The sequence below is a fragment of the Plecotus auritus genome (assembly GCF_963455305.1).
Source record: "Plecotus auritus genome assembly, chromosome: 7".
Lineage (NCBI taxonomy): Eukaryota > Metazoa > Chordata > Mammalia > Chiroptera > Vespertilionidae > Plecotus > Plecotus auritus.
Window position 1 is genome coordinate 85,071,898 of NC_137774.1, and position 27,317 is coordinate 85,099,214.

Consider the following 27,317-nt stretch of genomic DNA (forward strand, 5'->3'; position numbering starts at 1 on the left):
CTACACTCTGGGTGGCACAGTGGGAAATTCTGCCACTTACTCATGAGACCTGGCTTCTCGGCACCTGGGTGCATCTCCAAACCCACAACTGTTCCTGCGCCCCTGCTATGTGTCAAGCACTGTACTTTCCATATGTGTAATCACTAATGCTCATAGCCAACTTGTATATAACAGGTGGGTATTAATGTCATCTCCTACTTTACAGATAAGGAAACTAAAATTCAAAGGGATTACAAAACATGTACAAGACCATCCAGCCAAGAGCAGATAAAACCAACAATTAAACTCAATTCCACTGGACTTCCACCCCAATGCCCTTACCATGACAGCTCCTTGAATTGAATGTCAAAGAGGCAGTGTTGTCCTTAGGGCTATGCTGCAAATGAGAACTAGAATTGAGGCCATTAATGCAAGCTCCCTAGATTACCAGTATGGGTTAGATCGTTCTAGTAGCTATCTCTTGTTTCTGCTTTCTTGGTATCCACCTGGTGGTAACAGCTTGATTTTTCTTGGCAACTTCCCCTCCCTCAGCTCTCTGTTTGTTTGATTTGGATGTCACTGGTCACAACCCCCAGCTCGAGGAACAGACACATGACCTAGGCCAGTCTGTTGAGAGTACAGTATTCCCTTGCTCACTATGTGATTCAGAGTGAAAAGGTGACCCAAGTTGATCCATAAGTTTTAGTTAGCTTTTGCTACATAACAAACATCCCAAACCATTAAGGCTTAAATAACAAACATTTATTATTTTTCACAATGCTGTGGGTAGGCAGGTTCTTCTGCCCAGGCCAGCTCAGTTGATTGCAGTGGTCTCTCGGTGGCTTGCCTGGAGCTGAACGGTCAGGATGGCCTTCTCAGTGTCCAGTGGTTGGTAGACTGGCTTGTCTAAGGACATGTGAAACAGCATGCTTCTGACCCGTGTAATTTTCATCCTCTGGTAGGCTATTCCAGGCTTATTGCTGTGGGAGCAGCATTCAAAGAAATCCAGAGCAAAGACTGAAAAGCACATTGAGACTTAGGCTTGGAACTCATATACTGTCGCTTTTACTACATTCCATTCGTCAACACAAAGATAAGATCATCCAGCAATAAATGGTGCAATAAATTCCACCTCTTGGTTAAAGAAGCTGCAAAGAATTTGAGACCATTTGCAATTTACTCTAGAGTCAATTTTCACTGGGAAATTGAGAAAGAGAAGTCCTTTTTCTATCAGAGTTGCTGCTCCATTAGGCTGTAAGCCCTGAGATGCTGGCAGGCAACTTTGCCAACACAGGGGAAAGGCTTGTTGGAGAGGAAAGGACTACCAAGACTAGAGATAGAAACTGCTGATGGTTTCATTTGAGCTCCACTCATGCCTATATTTAGGTTGGTTTGAGTCTCTCCTCTGAGATTGGAAGTGAGAGAAAAGAGGGTTTCTTTCCTTCTGAATACCTCCCTCAGACTCCCAAAGCATCTCATAGCCCACTTCTTAAGTGGTGGCAATAGCTGCCCTCCATAATTGAATGCTGTCATTCTCAGTCAGTGTGAGATGCTATAACAGAGCATCATAGACTGGGTGACTTGTAAACAACAAAAATTTCTCTCTCACAGTTCTGGAAACTAGAAAATGCAAGGTCAAGACACCAGAAGATTCAGTGTCTGGTGAGAGCCCACTTCCTGGTTCAGAGACAGCTGTCTTTTCACTGTGTCCTCACATGGCAGAGGGGCAAGGGAGCTCTCTGGGGTCCCTTTTATAAGGACACAGTTCATATGTGAGGGCCCACCCTCATGCCTTAATCACCTCTCAAAGGCCCCATCTCCTAATACCATCACCTTGAGTTTGGATTTCAACATATGAATTTGGGTATACATAGACATTCAGCTTTGAATTCCACTTGAGCTCATGACCTAACTTTTGGTATCCTTCTACTGAAATAAATTATTTCCATGGAGATGGGAGGGACAGGCTGGTAAAGAAGACAGGTGTGGTGAGTTTCACACAAGGGTTTGTTTTGATTTCAACAGAGACAGGGTAAGTCTGCAGGGATTTTTCAGAAAAGATGTCAGGAATATGGTAACATACTAATTTAATGATGAGCAGGCACCTGGAAAGGATGCCTGGTTTTGGACAGTGGTCACTTTTTGGTGGTATCTGAATCTATCCATAGCATCCAAATCTCGACCTTTTATGGTTTTCCTGTTAGGGTCAAATAGAGAAGCCATCCTTTCTAGTTTATGTGAATTCAATCATAGTATGTGGCAGGAAGAGGTAGGAACAAAAATGGAGCTAGAGAAAGGGGCGGGGGGAGAGAGAGATATCACCATGTAAACATTGTGGGGGACCTATCCATCTACCTACTGTTTTTGTCTGTGAGCACAACCTTTTGGTGGGCATAAGATGGAAACTGTATAACTGCTCTTGTTCCCTCACTCCACCCCAGTTCCCACCTGCTGGGTGCAAGTAGTATTTAAAGATGGCTATTTCCCTTCAACATGGTCCTAAGAAACACCTTCCTATAGTGCTCAACTAGAGAAACACAGTGATGGGTTCCAGCCCTGGAAAAAAATCTACTAGGTATAGGGAGTTTCTGGGAGACAGCACAATGCTGTGTTGTCTAGGGAGTTTAAGATATGGTTTCACCTGGAGAGTATCATGCTAAGTAAAATAAAGTCAGTCAGAAAAAGACAAGTATCACATGATCTCACTCATATGTGGAATCTAATTAACAAAATAAACTGATGAACAGAGTGGCTCCAGAGACATGGAAGCATGAAACAGAGTGCAGAATCTCGGAGTGAGGGGCTGGGGGGTGGGGGGGAGAGTTGGTGGGTGGGAGGGGATCAACCAAAGACCTTGTATGCATATATGCATAACCAGTGGAGGCAGACAATGGGGTGGCAAGGGCCTGGGGCGGGGGTGAGCATGGGTGGATTAGAGGGGGTCGATGGTGGGGGACAACACACATATGTAATACTTTAAACAATAAAGATTTAAAAATAAATGAATAAATAAAATGAAAAAATTATTTCATAGGAGGGAGTCTTTGTCAATGCGTGCCTTCCATCCTTACCGACTTTGGAACCTCCCCTATCTCATTTCCACACTGGAAATGATGGGGAACAGGAACAAGTCACCCACATTCCCTGAAGCCTGCCACTCTCATCCTTTGTAATATCTTTGTCAATTGTAACTTTGAAGACTTTCACTGGAGGATGTGACACCCTTCATTGGACCACTTGAGCCCATCACTAATGCAGATGTGATTTCTAAGACTCCAAAAGCCAGCACTGCCAGTTAAACTCAGACTCCTCACCCTGAAGCTTTTGAGTAGTCTTCCCAAACTGCCTCCCAGCTCCTATCCTGATGGCTCCAGAGGGCAGCGTGAAAGGATGCCCCTCTGCTGACTGCCACACTGCCGGGTTCTCTAGCCACATCAGGCTGCCCAGAATCTAAGCAGCATCTGACCATCAGCTGGACAGGATGCTGAGTTGCCTGTGTGTACCTTTCACTGGGACATGGGAGCCCTTCACTTTTCCCCTTTGTTAAAGGCACACTGGGAATGAAGATGGGACTTTTTATAGCCTCTCCAAAGGTCAGGCTTTCTCCTGCGGCTGGAAGTGGCCCTTCACACACTGTGTACAAAAGGGATATATTATCAGCCTCACCTTTACGTCAGGACTGTGCTGAGCACATAATTTACCTCCCTTTTCTTTCACAAAGCCATCGGGGGCTCGATTTGATGTGTTTTATTTCTGACCCTGAATGAGGGATCCACCCCAAACACCCCATCCTGCAGGAGGCCTTGAACAATGCTTACTTCCTTCTTCACCTGCGATAACCAACCTGGACTATCCAGAATGAAGCAGGTGTTTGATTTGCATGAGTAAAAACACAAGACTCAAACTAGGCACAGCTTGCTGTAACCACAGGGAGGGACCAAGAGCCAGGCATCCATATATGTTCAGAGCTACTTTAATAGAACAATCCTCATCCTCATCCCACTGTGTGGCTTTTGTTCACCTGAAAGGTACCTGTGTGGATTACTGATAATTCACTCAACATTCATTGATTCAATTCATACTTACTGAACACCTACTCCATGCCATACTGTTCTAGGTGCTTGGAATATACTCAGTGAACAAAACAAGATCTCAGCCCTCACTGAGCTGGCATTGAAAGCCTTGTCCATTATAGTGGGGCCATAGAATTTATTGCCCAAACTCAGACACTCTTGAGAAGAAAACTGATTGCCAAGGATTATTAAGTCGGACGACAGGCACAGACCAGAACCATCCTGGGCATACCACAGGGGAGGTGTGCAGCAGCCCAAGGCTTTGCTGGTAGTGGACACTGCTCAGTAATCAGGTGCTTCTAGAGCAGAAAGAGCAATGTGCTTTGGAGTTAAGCAGTGCTGGGTTTGAGTCTCAGCTCAGAGACTTACTGAGTGTCATTAACTACTCATCCCTTCCGTCTGATGTTCAAGTTTCCTAGTAGTATGGATTACGTGAAGTAACACGTAACACGTGGAAAGACCTAGCCCACACATGGCACTTAACGCCGTAGACAGGTTCTGTGACTTTAAGCAAAGTGACATATAATGAAACCAATTTTACTATAGGCTAATTGATATAAACAAGAGTTAAGCTCCTACAGCATCTTATCAATGTTATAACGAAATGATGTTGAACAAAATGATGCCATTCAAGGACCTGCTGTAGAGGTTTAATAACCATTGGTTTCTCACCCCTCAACTCAATGCCAACATCCTGACCTGCCCCCTACCCAAACACACACATTTACTAGATTTGGAAGCTACCCTTTAATATCTAAGCAGGGGTCCTCAAACTTTTTAAACAGGGGCCAGTTCACTGTCCCTCAGACCGTTGGAGGGCCGGACTATAGTTTAAAAAAAACAACTATGAACAAATTCCTATGCACACTGCGGGCCCGGGACGAGTCGGCTGCTAAGCAGGACAGGCAGCGGCACCCGGCGGGCCGGATAAATGTCCTCGGTGGGCCGCATGTGGCCCACGGGCCGTGGTTTGAGGACCCCTGATAAAGCAATCTACCTGGATTAGCAAAAAAACTTATATTGGTTAAATAGTTATAGGGAAAGTTTCTACTGGAACAGCAGAATAAAACCAATAAGAAAATCATAATCATTACTACATTATTGAGTTTACTGTAAGTGCTAAGTAGCTTTTTACATTAACTGTGTTCCCACAATCTCTATGAATCAAGTCATGTTTTGCAACTCATTTTAAAGATGAGAATAAGGCCTAGATCAGGGGGTCAGCAAATGTTTTCTGTAAGGGCCAGTAAGTAAATATTTTAGGTTTTTCAGGCCACAAGCATACTGTTGCAACTATTCAAGTTTTAGGAGGTAGCATGAAGCAGGAAAGCAGCCAAAATATGTAAATGAAGGGTGAGTTTCAATAAAACTTGACTTACAACAGCTGGATGTGGCTCCAGAACTGTCTGCTGACTCCTGACCTAGAGAGGAAAGCCTAGCTCAAGGTCCGCAGGCTAGTGAAGTGGCTTAGCTGGGATCTGAGCTACACCTCTACACACAGTTCTGTGTCCTGGTTTACCCCTCACTACAGTCAGTGTCAGAGATTTTTCCATATCACAACAGAGACACCTCATTTTTCTTAATGGCTACAGAGTAATCCCTGTTGTGGCTGAACTGTGAGTTGCTTAGCTGGTCCCCTTCTGGCAGGTACTGAAGTCAGTTACAATAGTTTGCTATCATAAATAATGCTGCAGCAAATACTGCACACAAGTCATTTTGCGCATGTTGAACTGTAGTATACTTTCAGAATGGCTGCTGGAGTTCCGGCCATGATATCCATATCGCAGGCTGCATGGAACAGTTGGGAGAAGGCAAGAAAGGCAGCTTCCAGTTGTCTGACCCTTCCCTGAAAATCCCACCTAAGAGCTTTTCTTTATGTATCACTGACCCAAACACAGTCCCATGGGCACCTCCAGCTGCAGTGTGGAGAGAGAAGTCTGAGGGCCTCCCCTGGGCTCTCAGAAATGGATGGATAAGCACGATGTCCCATGTGACTCCAAGGAGGTGGGAGTGGTCCAAGCTGTCCCTTCTTGCTGTGGCTTTCTTAAGGTTCCCTTCCCTCAGATGGGGATAAAGTATGGAGATAAAGTCAGGAGGCCAGACTCTCAGCCTTAGCTGTCATCGTGGGTATCTTTTTCTCCTCTCCTCCTCCTATCTTTCCTCTACTTTAGTCCATTTTAACTAATGGCATTTCATAGAAAAACTTCAGGTAATTCTTCTTCAGACACGATCTCTTCCCCTAATAAACACTTAACATTGTTAGCAGCACCCTTCCTTATCACCTTAAGTAATAGTGAATGGGAAATATACTTTATGCCTATATACTTTAACCAATACCAGTGACTTTCCATTTCTTAATTTCACATACAGTAACTCTTCAAACAGCTCAAACAGGTTCCTGGCTCTTCCTGAATCCTAGTGAAATTAGTACAAAATGTTGTGGATCTAAAGGGATGGGATATGGCGATTCCAATGAAAGCCCTCTCTACCTGCCAAGGAAATGGATTTGAGAGCTGTTTGAGGAGGAAAAATGATAGATTTTAAGATTAATTCGATGTGGATGGTGAGGCTGAAGAGAGTCAGAAGTCTGGATTTTGGCCTCTAGTTTACACAGCTGGGTAGATCTTTTAATCCCCAGTGGCTGGCCCTTTATCTGGCATAGGGCAGATGCTAAATAAATTTTGTGAATGAAAAACACACACACACACACAAAACTTTCAAAACTAGTCACTTCCCTTGACATGATTTCCTTATTTCTGTCCTATATTTTTATTATTTTCCTATTCAGCCTAAAACTTACCACTGACTCATGTTTCCTCTAGGTCCTGTATTAGTCAGGATTCTCGAGAAAAACAGAACCAATGGGGGTTGGGGGTACTGTACATAAAAGGAATTGGCTCACGTGATTACAGAGGCTGACAAGTCTCAATCCGTGGGCAAGCTGGAGACTCAGCAGAGCAGACGGTGGGTGGAGTTCCAATCTGAAAGCCAGTGACTCCAGACCCAAGAAGAGCCAATGTTTCAGTTCAAGCCTGAAGGCAGAAAAGGACCAATGTCCCAGCTTCGCAGCCAGGCAGGAGGAATTCCCTTTATTTTTTGGAAGGTCAGCCTTTTTATTCTATTCAGACCTTCAACTGATTAGATGAGGGCCACTCACATTAGGGAGGGCAATCTGCTTACTCAGTCTACTAATTCAACTGTTAATCTCAACCAAAAACACCTCCACAGAAACAGCCAAAATAATGTCTGAAAAATGTTTGGTATCCATAATCCAGTCAAGTGGACACAGAAAACTGACCATCACTAGTCAATTTTATGAATGCACCTGACTGATTAGCCAACAAGTCCTGCTCTTCTGGAGAGGTGTTTTCTATGCAGTCAGGGTCTTGGCAGAAATGAGAGGCACTCAAATGGGAGAACTGAGTGAAGTTTATGGATGAGACTTGTTCAGAAAGGTGAGGGCAGGATGAAGGGAAATTAAACTTGAGGGGTGGTGAAGCCTCCAAGGTCCTGAGACAGTTGGAAGCTTTTATGACTTCCGGGTCTGATGGGGCAGACAGAGGGAATGTGCCAGCCATGTTCAAAGCACTTGACTCATATTACCTTTAAAAATTGCTTTTTTTATTGACCTTAAAGAGAGAAACATTGGTCAGCTGCCTCCTGCACATCCCCTACTGGGGATTGAGCCACAATCCAGGCATGTGCCTTGACCAGGAATGGAACTGGGACCTCTCTATGCACGGGATGATGCTCAACCAACTGAGCCATACCGGCCAACGCTACACGTATTACCTTTACAAGTTTTGAGACACTACGGGCCAGGTACACGAAATTCGTGCATGGGGGTGTGTGTCCCTCAGCCCAGTCTGCACCCTCTCCAATCCGGGACCCCTCAGGGGATGTCCAACTGCCTCTCACAATCCGGGACCACTGGCTCCTAACCACTCGCCTGCCTGCCTGCCTGATTGCCCCTAACCCCTCTGCCTGCTTGCCTGATCGCCCCTAATTGCTCCCCTACTGGCCTGATCGCCCCTAACTGCTCTCCTGCTAGCCTGATCACCCCAACTGCATCTGCCTTGCCCCGCACCCGGGACCCAGGATTCCCTCCTCTGGCCGGTCGCAGGCACCCGGGACCCGGGCTTCCCTCCCTCTGACCAGCCGCAGGTACCCAGGACCCAGGCTGGCCGCAGCCGCAGGGGACCATGAGGGGGCAGCTTTGCCTGGGCCGCAGCTGCAGGCACCCGGGACCATGGGGCGGGCGGCTTGTCCCTCTCCCGGGCCTCAGCTTGGCTGGCTCCCATTCCTCTCTCCCCAGTGTTGAGTGTCTGAGCTGTTATGGTGTGATGGCATGAGGGTGTTATGACCATATGCATATTAGCTCTTTATTATATAGGATAACTCACATACCAAACAAGTCACTGATTTAAGGTGTGCACTTCAATGGCTTTTAGTATATGCACAGCATCCTGTAACCATCACCACAGTCAAATTTAGAACATTATCCTGAAAAGAAACCCTGAACTCCTTAGCTATCACCCTCCAACACCCCCATTTCCTCCCGGCCCTAGGTAACCACTAACCTACTTTCTGTCTTTATGGATTTACCTGTTCTGGACATTTCATGTAAGTGGAATCATGTAATACGTGGTCCTTTGTGACTGGCTTCTTCCACTTAGCATAGTTTTTCAGGTTCATCCATGACAACCCAGGTGCAACCATTTTACAAGTGGATAAAAAAACCCTTAATTTTAAGGCACTGAAAGGTTAGGTAACATCTGATAAGTGGTAGAGCAAGAATTCACACCCAGGTGTTTTAGATCATTATGCCAGGCTGCCTCTCTGTCACAAGAGTCCTCACCCACCATCAAGGGGAGCACTATAGTAATGTCCCCCCTGATCACATCCTCCCCAACCCAGTCCATCCTGAACCCACTGCCCCATTTATATCCACTCAAGTTCTGTCTCCACCATGACTTCCTGGGCTCAGGAGACATCAGGCCTTTTTACCTTCCCAATGTCTGTTCTCTTCTCCTGGTGAGGGGACTCTGGCTTCCTTTGTCGGAACCTTCCCTACCCCAACTCTAGGCCATTTGGCTTGAGTGGAGTTGTTCCCACTCCACTGGGTTCAGGAGCAACCATGTGACCAGGCCTGGCCAATGAGAGCATCACAATTCCCCAGGCCACAGTGATTGGTCGAGGGAGAAAAATGCGACCTGATTGGAGAAAAATGAGACTGGGGTGGGGGAGGGGCATTGTTGTGGGTTCTGGGAAAGCAAAGTTTTCTCTCGCTTCTGTAGAAGCTAGAGGAAGAGACCCTTCTTTATGTGGCTGGAGGAGTATTAAGAGGTGATGAAGGGGCTGCAGCAATTCTGCTGCCATATATGAGGAGGACCACTGGGAGCCATTGTGAGCACAATTTCAACATTATGAAAAGCAGAAAGAGGAGAAAGAGAAGCCAAGTGTTTGATTTGAGCTCCTAGGTCAAGCCATACCTGAAGAAAATGACCTCTGAATTTTTCATTCTTCTTATTAGAAGAAATGTGAAATGTTTTGTGACTCTTCTAAATGATATGAGAGAATTTCATATTCTAAAATTTTTTTCTTATACAGCACTTAGAATATGGTCCCTTGAAGCAGTCAAATAAATAACTGAGATAATTAATCTTTTAATGTCCATGCTGTCTTAAACACATACAAAGAGCATCAGCAAGTGAATGCAACAGGTGGCATCTCCATGCAATTTTTTATTGTTTCAATAAAGCCGCCTGGAAACTAGGCATGGAAAATACCACACAAAGGCACCCTTCCCACCCCCCGTGGAATGGGGAGCATTGCTATCACCATTGTTTACACCTGAAGAAGACAACTTGATCTGGAACATATTTCCGGCTGTCACGGCACCAAGTGGACTGGAGAAAATCGGAACAGCAAGTTACATCTTAGTGGAAAAGTGGGACAGAATGTAAATCTTGAATCAGCCCTCAGGGAAAAGCATCAATTTGGGGGCAGATTTAAAATAAAGCCCTTGTGGAATTAAACCACCGATTCTTAACCAGGGTGCACATCAAGTCCTTGTGTGAGCTTTTAAACTATATCCATCCCTTAGGCCAGCTCTGCAGCACCTGCTTCAGTAGGACTGGGGGAAGCAGGAGCATCAGTCAATTTTTTTAATCTCAAGAGTTTAGTTTGATTTGCATGCCTAATTAAGAATTCCAAAATTAAACATTAGGAAATTCTGTATAACTGGAAATACAATTGAGATTTTTTAAAAAGGAACAAAAAGTATCATGAAGAGAAATTCTCAAAAAACACACACAGCAGCTATAAATAAAAAGCATTCTGAGGGAGGAGTTGAGACACTGTGGCGGGTGAAATGTTTGTCAGGCTTCCGCCGGGTTTGGAGTACAGATGGACAAGAGGACTGGTGGACACCCAGAAGTCTGAGCCTCCTTCCCCACATCATACTCTGACCCAGAAGTTTCTAGGTGAGCTCATATTAAGATCAGGTGATTGTCATTACTTGTTTCAATTAATTTTGTTCCATCCCATGAACCCACGTGATTTGTTTTTAGCTTAGATTCGTTTATTAAATGTTGGCTGAGGGCCTGCTAAGCTCCAGGAACTGGTGACAGCCCTTGCCCTTGAGAAGCTTGCTGCCAGGCTGGAGAAATGGTAGGAAAGCAGGTAACAACCATACAATTATAGAATGCAATACCAACACAGGAAGCTAGAATATGCAGGGATAGGAGAGAGAGTACGGGAGGATTTCACCTGATAGGGGGTTTGAAAGGGCAAACAGCCTTAATCAATAGGAGGGCAGAGCATGCAGATTGCAGGAAGGTGGGGGTGAGCAAAGTGGGTCCAGGGAGCAATGCCAAAAAATGAATACTCATTCAGTGCAGCCCCTTGGACACTATGCGGGTTTCTCCACATGTGGTACCCTCCAGACAGAGACTAATTGACCTCCCCTGTGTTTTCCTCTCTCCCTTTTCTGAAAAGGAAAATGCCTCCTCCCTGATAAGGACTTTCAAGTTAGTTGCCCAGCACAGAGTAGAATAGCCAGCTGAGCAAGTCCTCTGTATCTTGCAGTGTGCAAATGTGACAGTCCACTCTCATCTAATGGCAAAAATCAGAAGGTGGGATTATTGGGGCCAGAATATCACCACACGTAGCAATTGCCTGTCTATGCTCTCCAGGGATTATCCCTTTGACATTCTGGAAATGACAGAGCTGTTAGGGGCTGCTGGACTCGGAAATCAGGGACAAGGGCACCCTCTGGTGGCCACAGGCGGGCGCTGAGAAGCCGACCTTCCTTGCCCTTGGCGTGCCCAGCAGCAGATCTTTCTTCTTGAACAAGGATCAAAGGGCCCCTCCTGTTGAGTCACAGTCCTGCAGGGCTGCCATTTCAGGAGGCAGGAGTGGAAGGAAGTACGTCCCAAAGGCAAGAGGGGCTTTTTAAACATTTGAAAACATATTCAAAAGAAAAGTGCTTTGTGCTCTGGCAGAGCCAAAAAAGGTGGTTTTGAGAAAAGGTTTCTTTTGTTCCCCTCCTGTTGGGAAAGGTCATGTTTTCTTCTCCACAAATCACTTTGATCCCAGGGTCTTAAGGAGGACCTTTAGGAGTCTGGGTGGGGGTCCAGAGATTTTATCATATTCTCAAGGAGGTATGGGATCTCCAAAAGGATTAAGAACTCCGAGGGGTCCCTCCTCCTGAAATTTCATAGAAGCTATGTTCAAATGTGGTCCCCTTGAAGCATTAGAGGTCCCCAAAGTCTGTTTTTAATAACCACAAGGTCCACCGATAGGGTAAGAGAGGGAACAGGAAGAGGCTGGATAGCTTCCTGGTTAAGTGCAAGCTCTTCAGCACCTAGCAGACTCTGTAAATAGGGGGACCAGGAGAGTACGTGTCCCATAGGGTGGTCCTGAGAGTTCAGGGGTAAAGCAGTTAAAACAGTACATAGTCTGAGCAGGTAAGGAGCTGGCACGATGCCGCAGTGGCTCAGCTGTAAAAGGGAAGAAAATTACTGCAACCAATTAAAAGAATGAGGGAGATCTATACATACTGACTTGGAAAGATGGCCACATAGGTCACTGAAAGAACAAGGCAAGTTGCAGATCTAGATGCACAGTATCACTCCATTTGAGGAACTATACAAACCCAAACATGTACATGTATGGATAAAAGGTCATGTTGGGGTTTTTCATCTGGAAAGGCACACAATGAAGTATCAATAGTGGTTACTTCCAGGGAATAAGTTTGGAAGGGGTGCTTTATTTTTTAGTTATATGTAGTTTATATTGTTTGATTTTGAGGCAAGCATTACTTTTGGAAGGGAAAAAAGAAAGAAAAAAATGTGCTGTCCTATGTGGCAGATTGCTAATAGTTAACTACAAAGTAAGGCAAGCAGTCAGTTTCCTGCCAACAAGCAATCTACATGGAGATTTACCTGTCATTGCACATGGGGAGTATTTTACCATTTGCACACATGCATTATTACAAAAAAAGTTTTAATCTTTTAAAATAGGGCAATTTAGCCCTGGTCCGGTAGCTCAGCTTAGAACGTCGTCCCCATACACCAAGGTTATGGGTTCGATCTCTGGTCAGGGCACATACAAAGAACCAACCAATGAATGAATAAATAAGTGAAAAACAAACTGATGTTTCTCCCTCCCTTCCTCTCTAAAATCAATAAAAAAAAACAGAAGCAATTTAACTTTGTATTTAGTCTAAGAAAGATTCACTGAGCGTCAGACACTGGGCTAAGTTCTGAAAACATGGAAAGGCACTCTCTGCCTTCCAGTTCATGGTCTAGTTCAGTGCTTCTCAAACTTTATTACGCTTCCAAATCACCTGCAAATGTTACATATTGGTTATCTATTGTTTAGCAAATCAGCCCAGAACTCTGCAGCTGAAAACAAACAGTTATTATCTAACATGGTTGCTGAGTCAGGAATTCAAAACTGACTTAACTGGGTGATTCTGGCTCTGGGTCTCTCATGAGGTTGCAGTCAAGATATTGGCTGCAGTCATCTGAAGGCTTGACTGGGGCTGATGGGTTCACTTCCAAGATATTGCACAAATATGGCTGTAGGCAGAGGGTCTCAGTTCTTGGACATGTGGCCCTCTCCACAGAGTAACTGCCTGAGTGTCCTCATCACATGGCCTCTGGTTTCCCCCAGAGTGAGTGATCCTGGAGAGAAAAGTAGACGCTGCAGTGTCTTTTATGACCTACCAGCCCTGAAGTCATACTTCATCATTTCCACTATATTCTGTTTGCTAGAAACAAGTCACTGAGGACAGCTCATCTCAAGGCAAGGGGAATTAGGTTCCACTGAGCAGAGGAGTATTGAGGAATTTGTGGACATACTTTAAAACCACCACTGGGTTTGGAGTGCATATTATTAAAATGCATATTCTGATTGAGTAGGTCTGGGGAGGAGCCCAGAGTTCTGCATTTCGAACATGCTCACAGTTGATAGCACTGCTGTTGGTCTTGGACCACACTTTGAGTTGAGAGGAAATCACATATGCAAAGAATGATAGCGCAGATCACAACTTTGGAACAATACTGCTTGCAAGAATAACATCCTTTGTCATGCTGGCATCCTTTGGATGATGTCCAATTTTAAAATCACATTTCCCCTGAAAGGTCAGAGCAGTAAAGTAAGGGAAAGACAAGATTACCTTGTTAATACATGAGGACAAGCTGTAATGAAATAAACAACCAAAGGGAGATCCATAAAATCTCTCTGGTCTTGTTTTGGAAGCTCTCAAGCATAAAACATCAGCCATCAATTCTGAAGGGGATGCTAAACAAACAGCAACAAATCTGGGCTTTTAATAAGGATTGTGCAAAGTGCCTTCATATGCCTAAGATTCCTGACTGCAATACTTACAAAATTAGCTTTGACATGAGGGCAACAAATACTACCAGCATTTCAAAGATCAAAGAACAAATACCACCAGCAGCGAGATCCAAAGGAGAGGGGGAACAGCCTAAGAGGCCATTTTCATAGCAGTTTTACAACTGCTTAAGATCTTTTTTTTTTAATGTTTATTTTTATTGAATTCAGAGAGGAAGGGAGAGGGAGATGGAAACATCAATGATGAGAGAATGATCCATAGCTGCCTGCAACCTGGGCATGTGCCCTGACTGAGCTCACTCACTGAGCAACACTGGCTGGGCCTTAATAACATCTTGCCCCTTCCCTCACCTACTCCTTTCTCCTCTTTTCCTTTTTCCTTCTCCTTCATTCCTTCCTGTCTTCCTTCCTTTAAATGGGCACCTACAATGTGTTAGGAACTGGAAAAGATTATTTGCCCTCTTTGTCTTATATAGGAAAGACATAAAAGGAACATTTATAAAACAATGTAGGCATGAAGCAGTCCCTGTGTAGAAACTTGGCTTTTTAGTTGTTAAACAACTACACTAAACTACACTGCAGGTGTCTGTAACCTAGCACTGAAGAGTTGGGGATCTAAATTATCTTTGACCTTTCTCTCCCATGTTTAACTTATTGCAATTATCATCATAAGACTGATTTACTTATCACATAAATTAAACTCACTCTTGCTTTAGGAAAAGAGAAGTTGACTAAACCCAACTATCCCAGTGTCCACTATTCTTCAAAACTGGACCCCCTGGAGGCAAGTCATGCCCCATCAGGCAGTGCTGATTAAACCCAGAAAGGGTTTAAACCCAGCATTAAGCCTTAATGCTGTAATTCTTCACCACAAGAAGCTTAAGAGTCTAGGCCAGGAGTCCCTAGTCCTGACTCACATTAGAATCACCTAGGAGCTTTGGAAACCATTCTGATCCTGGGCCCCTCTCTAATCCTGAATTTTTTGTTTACCATCTGGAAAAAGCTCCTCAGGACATTCTAATTACAGCTAGAGAGGAGAATCACTGATCTAGGTTTTTCATAAATTACTTAAAAATGTGCAAATCACAAAAGACACAGTATGAAAAGTTTAGTCCGTTTTGGTCCGTTTTTTGGTAACAGCCCTAAAGAAAATTACTATAACGCAAATTCGCAAATAATCCACAATTTAGTATATTCTCCAGTAGAAATAACCCGCCTTCAATCCACAATTCAAAATAGAAACTATGAGTCTTCCACTTACCTGATGAACTTGACAGTCTTGCTTTGTGTCAAACTTAAATACCCTTGTGTTTTCAATTTCCTTTTGTTACCAATAAACTCCAATTTTTCCTGTAGATTCCTATTACTTTCTTAATGATGTATTCTTGATATTTTAGGAAAAAATTAGCTATGGACCAAACACTGACCAGCTTTGTTTGCTGAAATTTGAATGCACCTGAACTGTCAGCCTTACGGCATACACAAAAATCACCACTGGAGAGTTTTATTAAAAAAAACAACACCTCTTGCAGTTTAATAAAACTCACATAACAATACTGTAACTGCAAAACTAGCATAAACTGGCCTTGTTCTGTTCCTAATGAAATACTAACTTGTTTTTCAGAGTTAGCAGAATAAGACTACAGACCATGTACTGGAATAGTAGGACAACACATTAGAGAAAAAAATTACCCTAAAATAACTTTTCAAAGTCACCGGGTCAAAATCCACTGTGGACTACAAACCCCTACCTCCAAATTCAAACATTCAATGCATGAAAAGCTGTGATTCCCAAGCACCTGCATACTAGGCTCTTATTATGTTGAATCAATGTAATTCTATAAATATGCAAAAATTCCCCTGCTCCTTCCTTTAACTGTAGCCCAAAACCCTCATCAGGGAGACAGATTTGAGCCGAGCCTCCAGTCTCACTGCCAGTGGACCTCACAATTAAAGCCTTTTCTTTTCTCAAAAGATGACGTCATAGTATTGGCTCCCATGCATGTGGGACAGTAAGCTCTTGCTCAGTAACAATAACTGTACATTTCCTGTTCTGCCAACATCACTTGTTAAATTACTATAATCTTTTATAGGCAGGGAAAAGTGGACATACCTTAAAATCTTTCTGATAAATATATCGCTGCGCTGCATCCAGCCTGGATAACCTTCTTCAAAACGGCATATGCTGGAGCCTGTTAAAGACAATAAGCAAACAAAAGAAACACATTCTATGTTCACTTTTTAAAAATATATATTTTTTAATCGATTTCAGAGAGGAAGTGCCTCCTGCACGCCCCACCTGGGGACTGAGTCCACAACCCAGGCATGTGCCCTGACCGGGAATCAAACTGTGACCTCCTGGTTTACAGGTCAATGTTCAACCACTGCGTCACGCCGGCCGGGCTATGTTCACTTTTACTTGTGAGATCTGCCTGGCAGGACTGAGACTTCTCTGGATAAGAAAGAAGATCTAAGAGATAATTCGTTTTAATTTGGGGGGGGGGGGGTGAACTATTCAAAAGATTAGAATGCCTCTGCTACTGCCAAAGCATTGAGTCATCTGGTTTCTCACTGGAAAGGGAAAAGGAGCTGCCAGGGAAAATGAGGAAGCAAGAAGTTTCCCAATTGGGAGCTTGCTCTTTGTCAAAGCAGTGTATTGTTTTTTTTTCTTTGGCAGTCACTTTGAAATCTATTTTTGTGGGAACAGACACCTTCCCACCCCTCAGCCTTCCAAATAAGGTAACCAAAGCACCACAAGCAACAGTAAAGGTAGGTCCTCACCAGTTCTGCATCATGTTCAAGGCCTATGTCATGGTGCTCAAGCTCTTCATCTCTAAATTTCTTTATCACCTGGTTAAATAAAAAGAAATAAAAGCAAGTCAGCATTCCAACTCTCCGGGTGAGACTAAAAACTCGTATTATTATCTAAGATAGGGGTAGGTAAACTTTCCTATAAAGAGACAGAAGCAATCCTTTAAGCTTTGTATGGTCCCTACCATATCTACTCAACTCTGCCATTGTAGAGGGGACAGCAGCCATGGACATTTGAACAAGTGGGTACAGCTGTGTTCCAACAAAACTTTATTTACAGAAACAGGTGGTCAGTCACAGGCCATAGTTTACCAACCCGGTTTAGGCTTATAAAAAGCCAGGCCTGCCCTAGTTGGTTTGGCTCAGTGGATAGAGTGTTGGCCCATGGACTGAAGGGTCCCAGGTTCGATTCTGGTCAAGGGTACATGCCTGAGTTGCAGGCTCAATCCCCAGTAGGGGACATGCAGGAGGCAGCTATCAATGATTCTCTCTCATCATTAATGTTTCTATCTCCCTCTCCCTTCCTCTCTGAAATCAATAAAAATATTAAAAAATAAATAAATAAATTTAAAAAGCCAGACCTGTATCTGCTCCCTTACATGCTGTGGGAAATTATCTGAGAGTATTTTTTATTTTTTTATTTTATTTTATTATTATTTTTTGGTTATTTACAGTTTATTTTCTTAATTTTAATAAATCTTTATTGTTCAGATTACTACAATTGTTCCTCTTTTTTCCCCCCATAGCTCCCTTCCACTCGGTCCCTACCCCACCCTCTGCCCTTACCTCCCCCACACTGTCCTCATCCATAGGTGTCCGATTTTTGTCCAGTCTCTTCCCACACCCCCCACACCTCTTTCCCCCTGAGAATTGTCAGTCCACTCCCTTTCTATGCCCCTGATTCTACTATATTCACCAGTTTATTCTGTTCATCAGATTTTTAATTCACTTGATTTTTAGATTCACTTGTTGATAGATATGTATTTGTTGTTCATAATTTTTATCTTTACCTTTTTCTTCTTCTTCCTCCTCTTAAAGAATACCTTTCAGCATTTCATATATTACTGGTTTGGTGGTGATGAACTCCTTTAGCTTTTTCTTATCTGTGAAGCTCTTTATCTGCCCTTCAATTCTGAATGATAGCTTTGCTGGGTAGAGTAATCTTGGTTGTAGGTTCTTGCTATTCATCACTTTGAATATTTCTTGCCACTCCCATCTGGCCTGCATAGTTTCTGTTGAGAAATCAGCTGACAATCGTATGGGTGCTCCCTTGTAGGTAATTAACTTTTTCTCTTGCTGCTTTTAAGATTCTTTGTCTTTTGCTCTTGGAATTTTAATTATGATGTGTCTTGGTGTGGTCCTCTTTGGATTCCTTTTGTTTGGGGTTCTGTGCGCTTCCGGGACTTGTAAGTCTATTTCTTTCACCAGGTGGGGGAAGTTTTCGGTCATTATTTCTTCAAATTGGTTTTCAGTATCTTGCTCTTTTCTTCTGGCACCCCCATAATTCTGATGTTGGTACGCTTGAAGTTGTCCGAGAGGCTCCTTACACTATCTTCAAATTTTTGGATTCTTTTTCCTTTTCCGGTTGAGTGTTTTTTGCTTCTTTGTATTTCAAATCTTTGACTTGATTCTTGCGGTCCTCTAGTCTGCAATCAGGTCTCTGTATAATATTTTTTATTTCAGTCAGTGTATGTTTAATTTCTAGTTGGTCCTTTTTCATATCCTCAAGGGTCTCGCTAAATTTATTGGCCTTTTCTAGGAAATTCTTGAAAAACCTTATAACCGTGGTTTTGAACTCTATATCCAATCATTTGCTTTCCTCCATTTCTTTCATTTGTGATGTTTCTTTGTCTCCACATTTTCGCTGCTTCCCTGAGTTGGTAGAGTACCTTTGTGTGCTAGGTGTCCTATAGGGCCCAGTGGCTCAGCCTCCCCAGTTACCTGAGGTGGACACTCTTGGTGCACCCCTTTGTAGACTGTGTGCACAGCCTTGTTGTAGTTAAGTCTTGATTGTTGTTGGTATCACTGGGAGGAATTGACCTCCAGGCCAATTGGCTGTGAGGATCAGCTGTGTCTACACAGGGAGAACTTCTGTGCTGGAGACACTCTTATGAGACAAGACTTGCAAAACTGCAAAAGCCTCTGTGCTCAGCTTGGATGGGGCGGAGTTTCAGGGCAGAGCAGACAGCCTTGGCTTCCCGTCAGCCCTGCCCTATGAGGCCCCTGGGTCTCAGTGTCCCTCAGTAATCGCTGCAAGCACCTCTGAGAGAAAGCCACCCTCGAGTTTCACCTGCTGCCAGACAGTCCAGTTTCTCCCCAAATGAGTCTGGGTTCCCAGATTATCGCCCGGAACTGGAGTTCAGTGCAGTCGGAAGCTTCCGCCTCCCTCCCGCTTGAGAAAGCCAGCCAAGCACTCAGCCGCCTGTCCTCTCCGCGCGTGCGTCTCCGTACTTCAGCCTTTTGCAGCTCCTCTGAGTCTCCGTGTGCTTTTCTCTTTTCTTCTAGTTGTAGAATTTCCACTCAGCCTGCTTTCCTATGGTTCCGGATGATGTCCGTTTTGTCTTTTAGTTGTAGTTTTGAAATTGTTTTGTGTGGGCAGCAGTTTAGGTGTTTACCTATGCCGCCATCTTATTTTCTCCTCTATTTTATTTTTTTGTAAAAATTTTAAAGAATTGATTATTTATTTGTTTTTTACAATCTGAGGGTATCTTTTAGGTCATTTAATCTAGAGGGTTTGTGCTAACAGCATTTGCTCAGGATCTACCAATAATCCAGAAATGGAGAGAATACAGGTCCGGGCTCAGAAGACATAGGGTTCTGTTGTCTGCCCAAGCATGTGACCAGGGCACACAGCTTCAGCTCTCAGTACCTTAGTTTGCTTGCCATTAAAATGAGGTGCTGACCTAGATTTCTAAGGTTCCAAAATTTCCCAATATTCTATTTTTTTTCTTCTTACTAAATTGCATGTCTGCCCCTTTCCCCCTTTATCAGCCCCTTTCAGAGTGTAGTCAAATACCTGAAGAAGCTCCTCATATTTTTCAGGATCCTCCTCCATCAATGTCCTGATCTGGTTGTTGTAGTGATGTGCTATGGACTCTTCCACGGCCACAGTGCAGGCCATCGCTCCTTCCCTCCCAAGCAGGGCAGTTCCTGCGCCTGAAATTGTCAAATCCAGAGCAGTAAAGGATGGGACTGACACCTCTGTTAAAGGAGAGCACTACAAACTTTGGGGCTGGATAATCAATCCCTTGTTGTGAGGGCTGTCCCATGCATCGTAGTATGTTTAGCACCACCCCTGGCCTCTACCCACAAGATGCTGGTAGCATTCCCAGATATGACACCAAAAATGTCTTTAGATGTTGCCAAGTGTCCTCAAGAGCAATTTGACCCCATTGAAAACCACTGTTTTAGGTGGTACCAGGTCACAGTGTTAAACCTTGACTAATGCAATAAGAAGGCTATTCTCTTTTCAATGATCTCCCTAACCGATTATGGCAAGGAGAAAGTCATCATTTGGGGTATCTCTTTCATTCTCCTATACCATTTACTTTTCTCCCTTTTTAAGAGTGAGCAACTTTGTCAGGAAACATTATCTGGCTACAATTGAATTAGTCTAGCTTTGTTTCCCCCCGTGTTGTACCTATTTTTACTGTATCTTTTATTTATGAAACTACTGATTTTAAGATTTTATCTTAAATAAATTTAAGCAAAAAAAAAAAAAGCCAGCCAATTTGGAAAAAAATTAAGTAAAAAAAAAAAGGCCGTAGAAGGACACAGCAAGAATTGTGAAGTGGCACTTAAAGGATATGTTCATCCCAGACCTTCCAGCTCCCATAAGCTCTTCTGGATAGATACGCACCTAGCGCAAACCCCACCACATTCCAAAAGGGCATCAGAATCGTCGGCCGGACCCTGAATGCAACCATCAGTTCATTGAACTTTTTCAAGTGGTCCTTTTCTTGATCCCACATTTTCTGTAAGAAACATAACAATAAAAACATGTAGGCATTCCATACAGGCCACCGCTGTATCCCAAGGAAGTTACATGCTCTATCCATGAACCATGATTCTGGCAGAAGCCCTCAGACCCACAAAGTACCTATTAAAGGATGAGGAGCCATACTCATAAGAAATGAGATGTTTAGCTCATTTAAAATTAGGAGGGCAGAATATTAGGTATCACATAATTTCCTTCCAGATTGCTAGCATAAAAGTATCACATACATCAGAGAAGAAAGGGTGGATGATAATAACAGCTAACACACAGCACTTCCTAACTGCCAGGCACTGTCAAATAGTTTAATGTAGGCAACTCATTTAAGCTGCACAACCGCTTTGTGAAGGACAAACCATTATTATTCCCATTACACAGATGAGAAAAGTGAGGCACAGAGAGGTTAAGTAACTTGCCTGAGGACTCAGAAAAGGCAATTTAACTTACGCTGAGTGTCTGTTACATGCCAGGCATGGTATCAAGCTGCTCCATACCAGCCATTTATTCCTCACCAAAACCCAATAAGGTAGGTGTTATCAGCCCATTTTGCAGATATGGAAATGAAGACCTATAGGTTATGTGACTTCCCCAAGGTCACACAGTAGCAGGTGGGAGAGTTGAAATGTGAAGCTGGGTCTGTGTGAGTACAAAGCCCAGGTCTCTCCTTCTGCTTCTCGGTATAAAATATCTCCGCAGCTCTCCAATACGGGCAGGAGTGCAACCTCTCAGCAACTGGTACTTTTGCCTAAAGCTGTTTCTCAACCCCTTTTTCTTTCTTCTTTTTATAGAAAATATTTTTTTATTGATTTCAGAGAGGAAGAGAGAGGGAGAGATAGAAACATCAATGATGAGAGAGAATCATTGATCAGCTGCCTCCTGCACACCCCCTACTAGAGATTGAGCCCACAATCTGGGCATGTGCCCTTGACGGGAATCAAACCCGAGATCCCCTTGCCCTGACCGGTTTGGCTCAGTGAATAGAGCATCGGCCTACGGACTCTAAGGGTCCCAGGTTCGATTCCGGTCAAGGGCATGTACCTTGGTTGTGGGCACATCCCCAATAGAGGGTGTGCAGGAGGCAGCTGATCGATGTTTCTCTCTCATCGATGTTTCTAACTCTCTATCCCTCTCCCTTCCTCTCTGTAAAAAATCAATAAAATATATCAAAAAAACAACACAAAAAAAAACCCCGAGACCCTTCAGTCTGCAGGCCAATGCTCTATCCATTAAGCCAAACCGGCTAGGGCTCGACCCCTTTTTCATTATCACCAACCACCACTATAAAAAATTTACTACTACAGATATACCATATTATCTGTTTATGTACTAAGCTAGAGGCCCAGTGCAGATTCATCCAGGGCGTGTCTGGTCCATCTCGCCCAGTACCGATCGGCCAGACCCCAGCAGCAAGCTAACCTACCAGTCGGAGCGTCTGCCCCCTGGTGGTCAGTGCGCATCATAGTGACTGGTCGAACAGTCGAACAAACGGTTAGACACTCAGCAATATTAGGCTTTTATTATATAGGATGTCCATCTGTGCTCTATACGTAGAAAGAATAATATCCTTTTCACTCTTCTCTCCCCAATATCCAATTTTTATTCATTTGGGGACAAAGAGTACATCCCCTAAGAATACATGACCTAATATGATTCATTACTTGAAGGCCTTTGGGTACCCACCCCAGTAAGCTCTGTTCAGTAGACCAGGCTGAGAGATATAAAGCAGCGCCCACCTGAATGATTGGCCCGACACTTGTGCGACCCAGGACGGCCATCTGCCCTGCATAGATGCGGTTTGCTCCATATTCACCTGCATGATCCACACGGATAATTCGATCCACAGCTGCCCGATTGATATTGTCTAAAGTCATTCTTGAACTGCAAAATCTGACACTGATTCTTCTTCCATAAGCTGCAATGCAAGTGTTTATTCTTCATTACTCTCAAGTAAAATTGAGATGTTTCTTTTTACAGACAGAAGGAAGCAGTACCTTAGAACAAAGGTAACAAATGAGTTCCCCTAAGTTGACATGCCCTTAAGTGTATTGTTTATCCTGCAGTACTGCTTTTTAAAAGAAGTGACTGTTACCTACACTTAAAACAAAAGACTTCAGCTAAACATCTGATTTCTGGTTTAAGTGTATGAAGATATGGAAATGCTGAGTCTAACTTCTCTTAAGGCAGTTAATGTGGCAGCTGGCTCTAGATAGGCATGGTTCTCTAGTTCAGTGGTCGCCAACCGGTAGTCCGCGGACCACTGGTAGTCCGTGAGGTCTAAAAGGTTGGTGACCACCGCTCTAGTTCACTCACCCCTCAGGGCCCACTTCGTTCCCAACCCTGGCTACACAGAACCTTCTAGGGAGCTTTCAAAACCATGAATGCTCCTCCCCAATTGACTACTGGAAGGGGACACTGATATTTTAAAAAAGCTCTGTATACGAATCTTCTATGCAGCTAAGGTTGAGAACCATAGATTTAAATTCTCTTAAAATACCCATATCCATGAGCATCTGATTTTGAGAAATAAGCTTTAGAACTTAGGTTTCATCTCATTATGGTACAGATCCAATTCAACTGAATTATTCTTGCCTTCAAAATGTAAATTCTTCAGGACAGATTAGATATTGTCTTTAAAAATTTGCTAATAGCGCCAAAACCGGTTTGGCTCAGTGGATAGAGCGTCGGCCTGCGGACTGAGGGGTCCCTGGTTCGATTCCAGTCAAGGGCATGTACATTAGTTGCAGGCACATCCCCAGTGGGAGGTGTGCAGGAGGCGGCTGATCGATGTTTCTCTCTCATCGATGTTTCTAGCTCTCTATCCCTCTTCCTTCCTCTCTGTAAAATATCAATAAAATATATTTAGAAAAAAAAAAGTTTAAAAATTTGCTAATAGTGACAACTGGATTTGTATTCTGGGCCTCATATGGCGGCATCTCAAAAGGTTTTTCCCCTGAGAGAAGAGTTTTGTAATGTGTTTAAGTATGTAAGTTGTCTTCAGTCCATTTTGCAGATATGGAAATGGAGACCCAGAGAAAATATTTAGTTTGTAAAGTGAACTTTAACCTGCATTGGTATCACCTTGAGATGTGTTCCAAGCCTTATGTATGACAACCATGTCTTTCTGTCTTTAACAGATATTTTTCATTTAGTCTAACTTCAACACCCAGAAAATGTGTGGAATTTCCATTTGGGCTACATCTGTAGTTTTTTCATTAAAAAGCTTGAGTGCTTTGGACATAAGGTGATGGGATAGGCCTCGTGGGATTTAGGGTCAACTATTCTGCATTTGAACTTTTTGGCCAGGTGGAGTTAAAAATGCCTCACTAAACACAAGAGTGTGGGTGAGCATGGAGGTCTGAAGCATGGTGACCCCGCTTTGGTCTACTCTACTGCACAACCTGCTCCACCTCACTGAGCATATTTAACTCAAGAAACTAGACTCCAATTCCTGCACTCTAAATTCTGCCAAGTATAATGTACTACTCAGTTCTGTGCCTTCTGACAATGGGTCAGTGTTAACTGTGGCCATATTTTTATGTGGAGAACAATTTGAGACATTTGATAAAGTCAAGGTAGCCTCTTGCAAGTTTCTGCCTTCTAGTCCAAAGACTGGTGCTCTCATCAATCTGACCTTCTTATAGAAAGACTAGAGGCCCGATGCACGAAATTCGTGCAAGGGGCTCAGCCCTTGCAGCCGCGGCTGCCTCACAGCCCTACAGCCCTGCCCACTGGTCCTTCCGGAAGGTCATTCTGCTGTCTGGTCTAATTAGCATATTAACTCTTTATTATATAGGATGGGGCAAAAAATTGATCCAGGAATTGACACTGAAAATGATGAGCTGGCTCTACTTCTCAAATTAATCTTGTTTGCTTGTTCTTTCTTTTTTACTCCCCCCCAAAACGTGTCAATGGGAAAGAACTTTACAGACAACTCATTTAAAAAAAAAAGCCAACACACTTTTTAAAAAGTTCATAGGATGAATTCTAACACACAGCTGACTTTTTCTGGGTAGGATTATATGTAGATTAAAACATACTAGATTGTTCCCTAGGCCTGTACCACTTTTCCAGATTCAGACACCTAATAAATGATCTGGGGTGAGAGGTAACGTGGAGAATTGAGTATCATAACATTTGCCATTTCTATCTTTTCACAATCTCTGCAAGGTGACTTTAATAAGCATGAAAGGACCTTAGAAAAGGCACAGAGCTAGGGCCAGAAAATAAGTTTTGTCTCAAACACTAACTTTGGACAAATCAGAATTGCCATTTCTTACATACAAATTGGTAATAATCAGGTTATTCCCCTTTTAAGGGAAACATAAAATAACAAAACCTTTCTTACTGAGTTACCATGAAGATAAAATGAGATATAGGAAGCAAGGTAACTTTATAAATGAAAAAAGATTCTTACTCTGTTATGCCCATTGGCTCAACAAAGAAGTGTTACAATTCATGTTCAACAATCCTATGAGTTTTGCCTGCACTGTCACACACTTTAAAAAAACAAACTTGAGGGCCAGTGGTAGAAGCTCTCAAATGCATCATTTTTATATTTGTGTTTTCCAAAGTGTGAAACATATACCAATAATGTTACCCAGCAGATTTTAAGTGGTATATGGAAAGATCTTACATGGCTTATGATCGTACATTAGATATTGCCCATGTGGTAAGAGTTATTATTCTCTTTTAAATTCTCTTCCAGTCCTTTTGATTTAATCAAGGACAATGGTCTGTTTACAGCTGACAAATCCTAACACTTGGTAATCTCCCTTCTAAAACAAATTTTTAAATCCTCACCTGGGGATATTTTTTCATTGATTTTTAGAGAGAGTTGAAAAGACAGAGAAATATCGATGTGAGAGAAACACATCGATTGGTTACCTCATGCAACGGAGGTACATGTCCTTGACCAGAATTGAACCCAGGACCCTTTGGTCTGCAAGCTGATGCTCTACCCACTGAGCAAAACCGGCTAAGGCTAATCTCCCTATTTTACCAGGATAAAAGATGGTCTTGGGCTTAGGCCTTAGTAGGCCACAGTACCTAATACATTTAATAACTTTTTGGTTTCAGGGTATTGATTACTTGATGATTACTTGATTTGGGGCAGGCAATTTGGGTCTTCTGTTTATCATAAGGATTTAGTTTCCCTGAATTTATTTAATTTAAAAATGGAATACGGTTATAAAATATATTTAATTATCAAAAGTACAAGTGGTATTGTTAGAGAGTGGAAAAATTTTAACTGCACTTCCCTATGACTGCCCTGACCATAAAACCCAGCTGCACCTTGCAGAACAGGATGCCAGTAGCTTAGCTGAACAGGATATTGCTAGCCGGAGTGCCTAGGATGTGGGTTTAATACCTTTACAGTATGCTGATATAGCTGAGAAAACTGCTTTGTTTGAGGTTGCCATTGTTCCACTTAGCCTGCCAATAAGGATGTGGTTTTAGTGCTTAAAAGCTACCTTGCACCTGAGATGGGGGCTGCTCTCTGGACTCCCTGCGTGGAGGAAGGCTGAGCAGTCCCCAGCGGGCTAATAAAGGCTCCCTAAATTTCAACTGGCTTGGACTCCAGTGGTCATTTGGCCGTGATCACTCAACAGTATTGCTATCAGGCAAAATCCTGAAGGTGGTACACGAACAACTTCACTTGCAGAAAGCGGCCTCACAATTTTCTGAGGCAGCTCAGATGAACCAAGAAAAGGACCCAAACCCAAATCTCCCTACTCCAAATTCTATGCTCCTTCAACTACCCTGGTGCTTCTCAAACTTTCTAATGTATACAGTTCATTCCAAGAGCATGTTAAAATACTACAGACTGGTAAAGCACCCAGTAGGTCAGTGGAGGGACCTGAGAATCTGCATTTCTAACAAGCTCGGGGGTGGGGATGGGGGAAGCAGATGCCGGTCGCGTGACGACACTCTGCCTGACAAGGCCCTGAGCGAAGGCAACGAGGACACCCATGGGGCACTGAACTTTCAAAACCCTCAAGTGTCCTCGGCCGGGAACTCCGACACCTGCAGTGACTTGCCGGCACAGGTGTGCAATTCCCCAACGCGACAACCCTTAGAGGCCGCCCCAGAGAGTCCTCGCGGAAAACCAAGCCCGCATTCCTGCGGCGCACAACAGGGCCCCCTAGTCGGCAGGACCCCGTGTTTCAAGTCTTGTAGTCGCGCTCCGTCGCAGTCCTGTGACGTTACTGTAAACGTCTCCCCCGTGACCTCGCCGGTCCAAACCCCAGGCGAAAATTCCTGGGCTTCCCGCCTAGCGCGGGGCCGCGGCCGCGCTCCCACTTTACCTGAGAGGGGTCGCGGGGCACCGAAGTACAGCTGCCACAGGGAGCCAGACGCCATCAACGGGGCGCAGCTCATTGTCGGCGACAACAAAGCAACTACTCCCATGAGCGAAGCGGGCCAACGTGCCCTTGGCGCAGACTGATGACGCAAGACCGACGTAGGGAAGACGCTGCCCGTATCTACATCGGTGGTAACGCCCCAAGGCCCCTGCTTCCATTCGATTGGTTAGAAATCTCAAATGAAAATATTCTATTGGATGCAGTCGATATCAATCACTTGGGGGAGGGGGGGGG

At 43.7% G+C, this 27,317-nt stretch overlaps 1 protein-coding gene across 4 annotated transcripts; it reads right to left on the reverse strand.

Annotated features, from left to right (window-relative positions):
- Window positions 1-720: 720 nt before the first annotated feature.
- On the reverse strand, window positions 721-27,172 carry COQ7 (coenzyme Q7, hydroxylase). 4 transcript variants are annotated; one of them, XM_080677304.1, is made up of 7 exons: window positions 27,027-27,172; window positions 22,455-22,633; window positions 20,587-20,701; window positions 19,744-19,883; window positions 16,698-16,766; window positions 16,030-16,108; window positions 721-959 (listed from the first exon to the last, which is right to left on the reverse strand). In XM_080677304.1, the coding sequence occupies exons 1-6, from the start codon at window positions 27,127-27,129 to the stop codon at window positions 16,031-16,033; spliced, it is 684 nt and encodes a 227-aa protein (XP_080533430.1). In that variant the 5' UTR covers window positions 27,130-27,172; the 3' UTR covers window positions 721-959; window position 16,030. The 4 variants fall into 4 exon arrangements, with proteins under 4 accessions (XP_080533430.1, XP_080533429.1, XP_080533432.1 ...); XM_080677303.1 differs by having other exon boundaries at window positions 722-996; XM_080677306.1 differs by lacking the exon at window positions 721-959 and adding an exon at window positions 6,955-7,084.
- Between the last annotated feature and the right edge of the window lie 145 nt (window positions 27,173-27,317).

Coding starts and splice junctions, on each gene's coding strand:
- COQ7 (XM_080677304.1), bottom strand. CDS start 27,129: ATGGGAGTAGTTGCTTTGTTGTCGCCGACAATGAGCTGCGCCCCGTTG. Junction 22,634..27,026: donor TGCCCCGCGACCCCTCTCAG/GTAAAGTGGGAG, acceptor CTTGCATTGCAG/CTTATGGAAGAAGAATCAGT. Junction 16,109..16,697: donor TTGAACATGATGCAGAACTG/GTGAGGACCTAC, acceptor TGTCTTTAACAG/GCTCCAGCATATGCCGTTTT.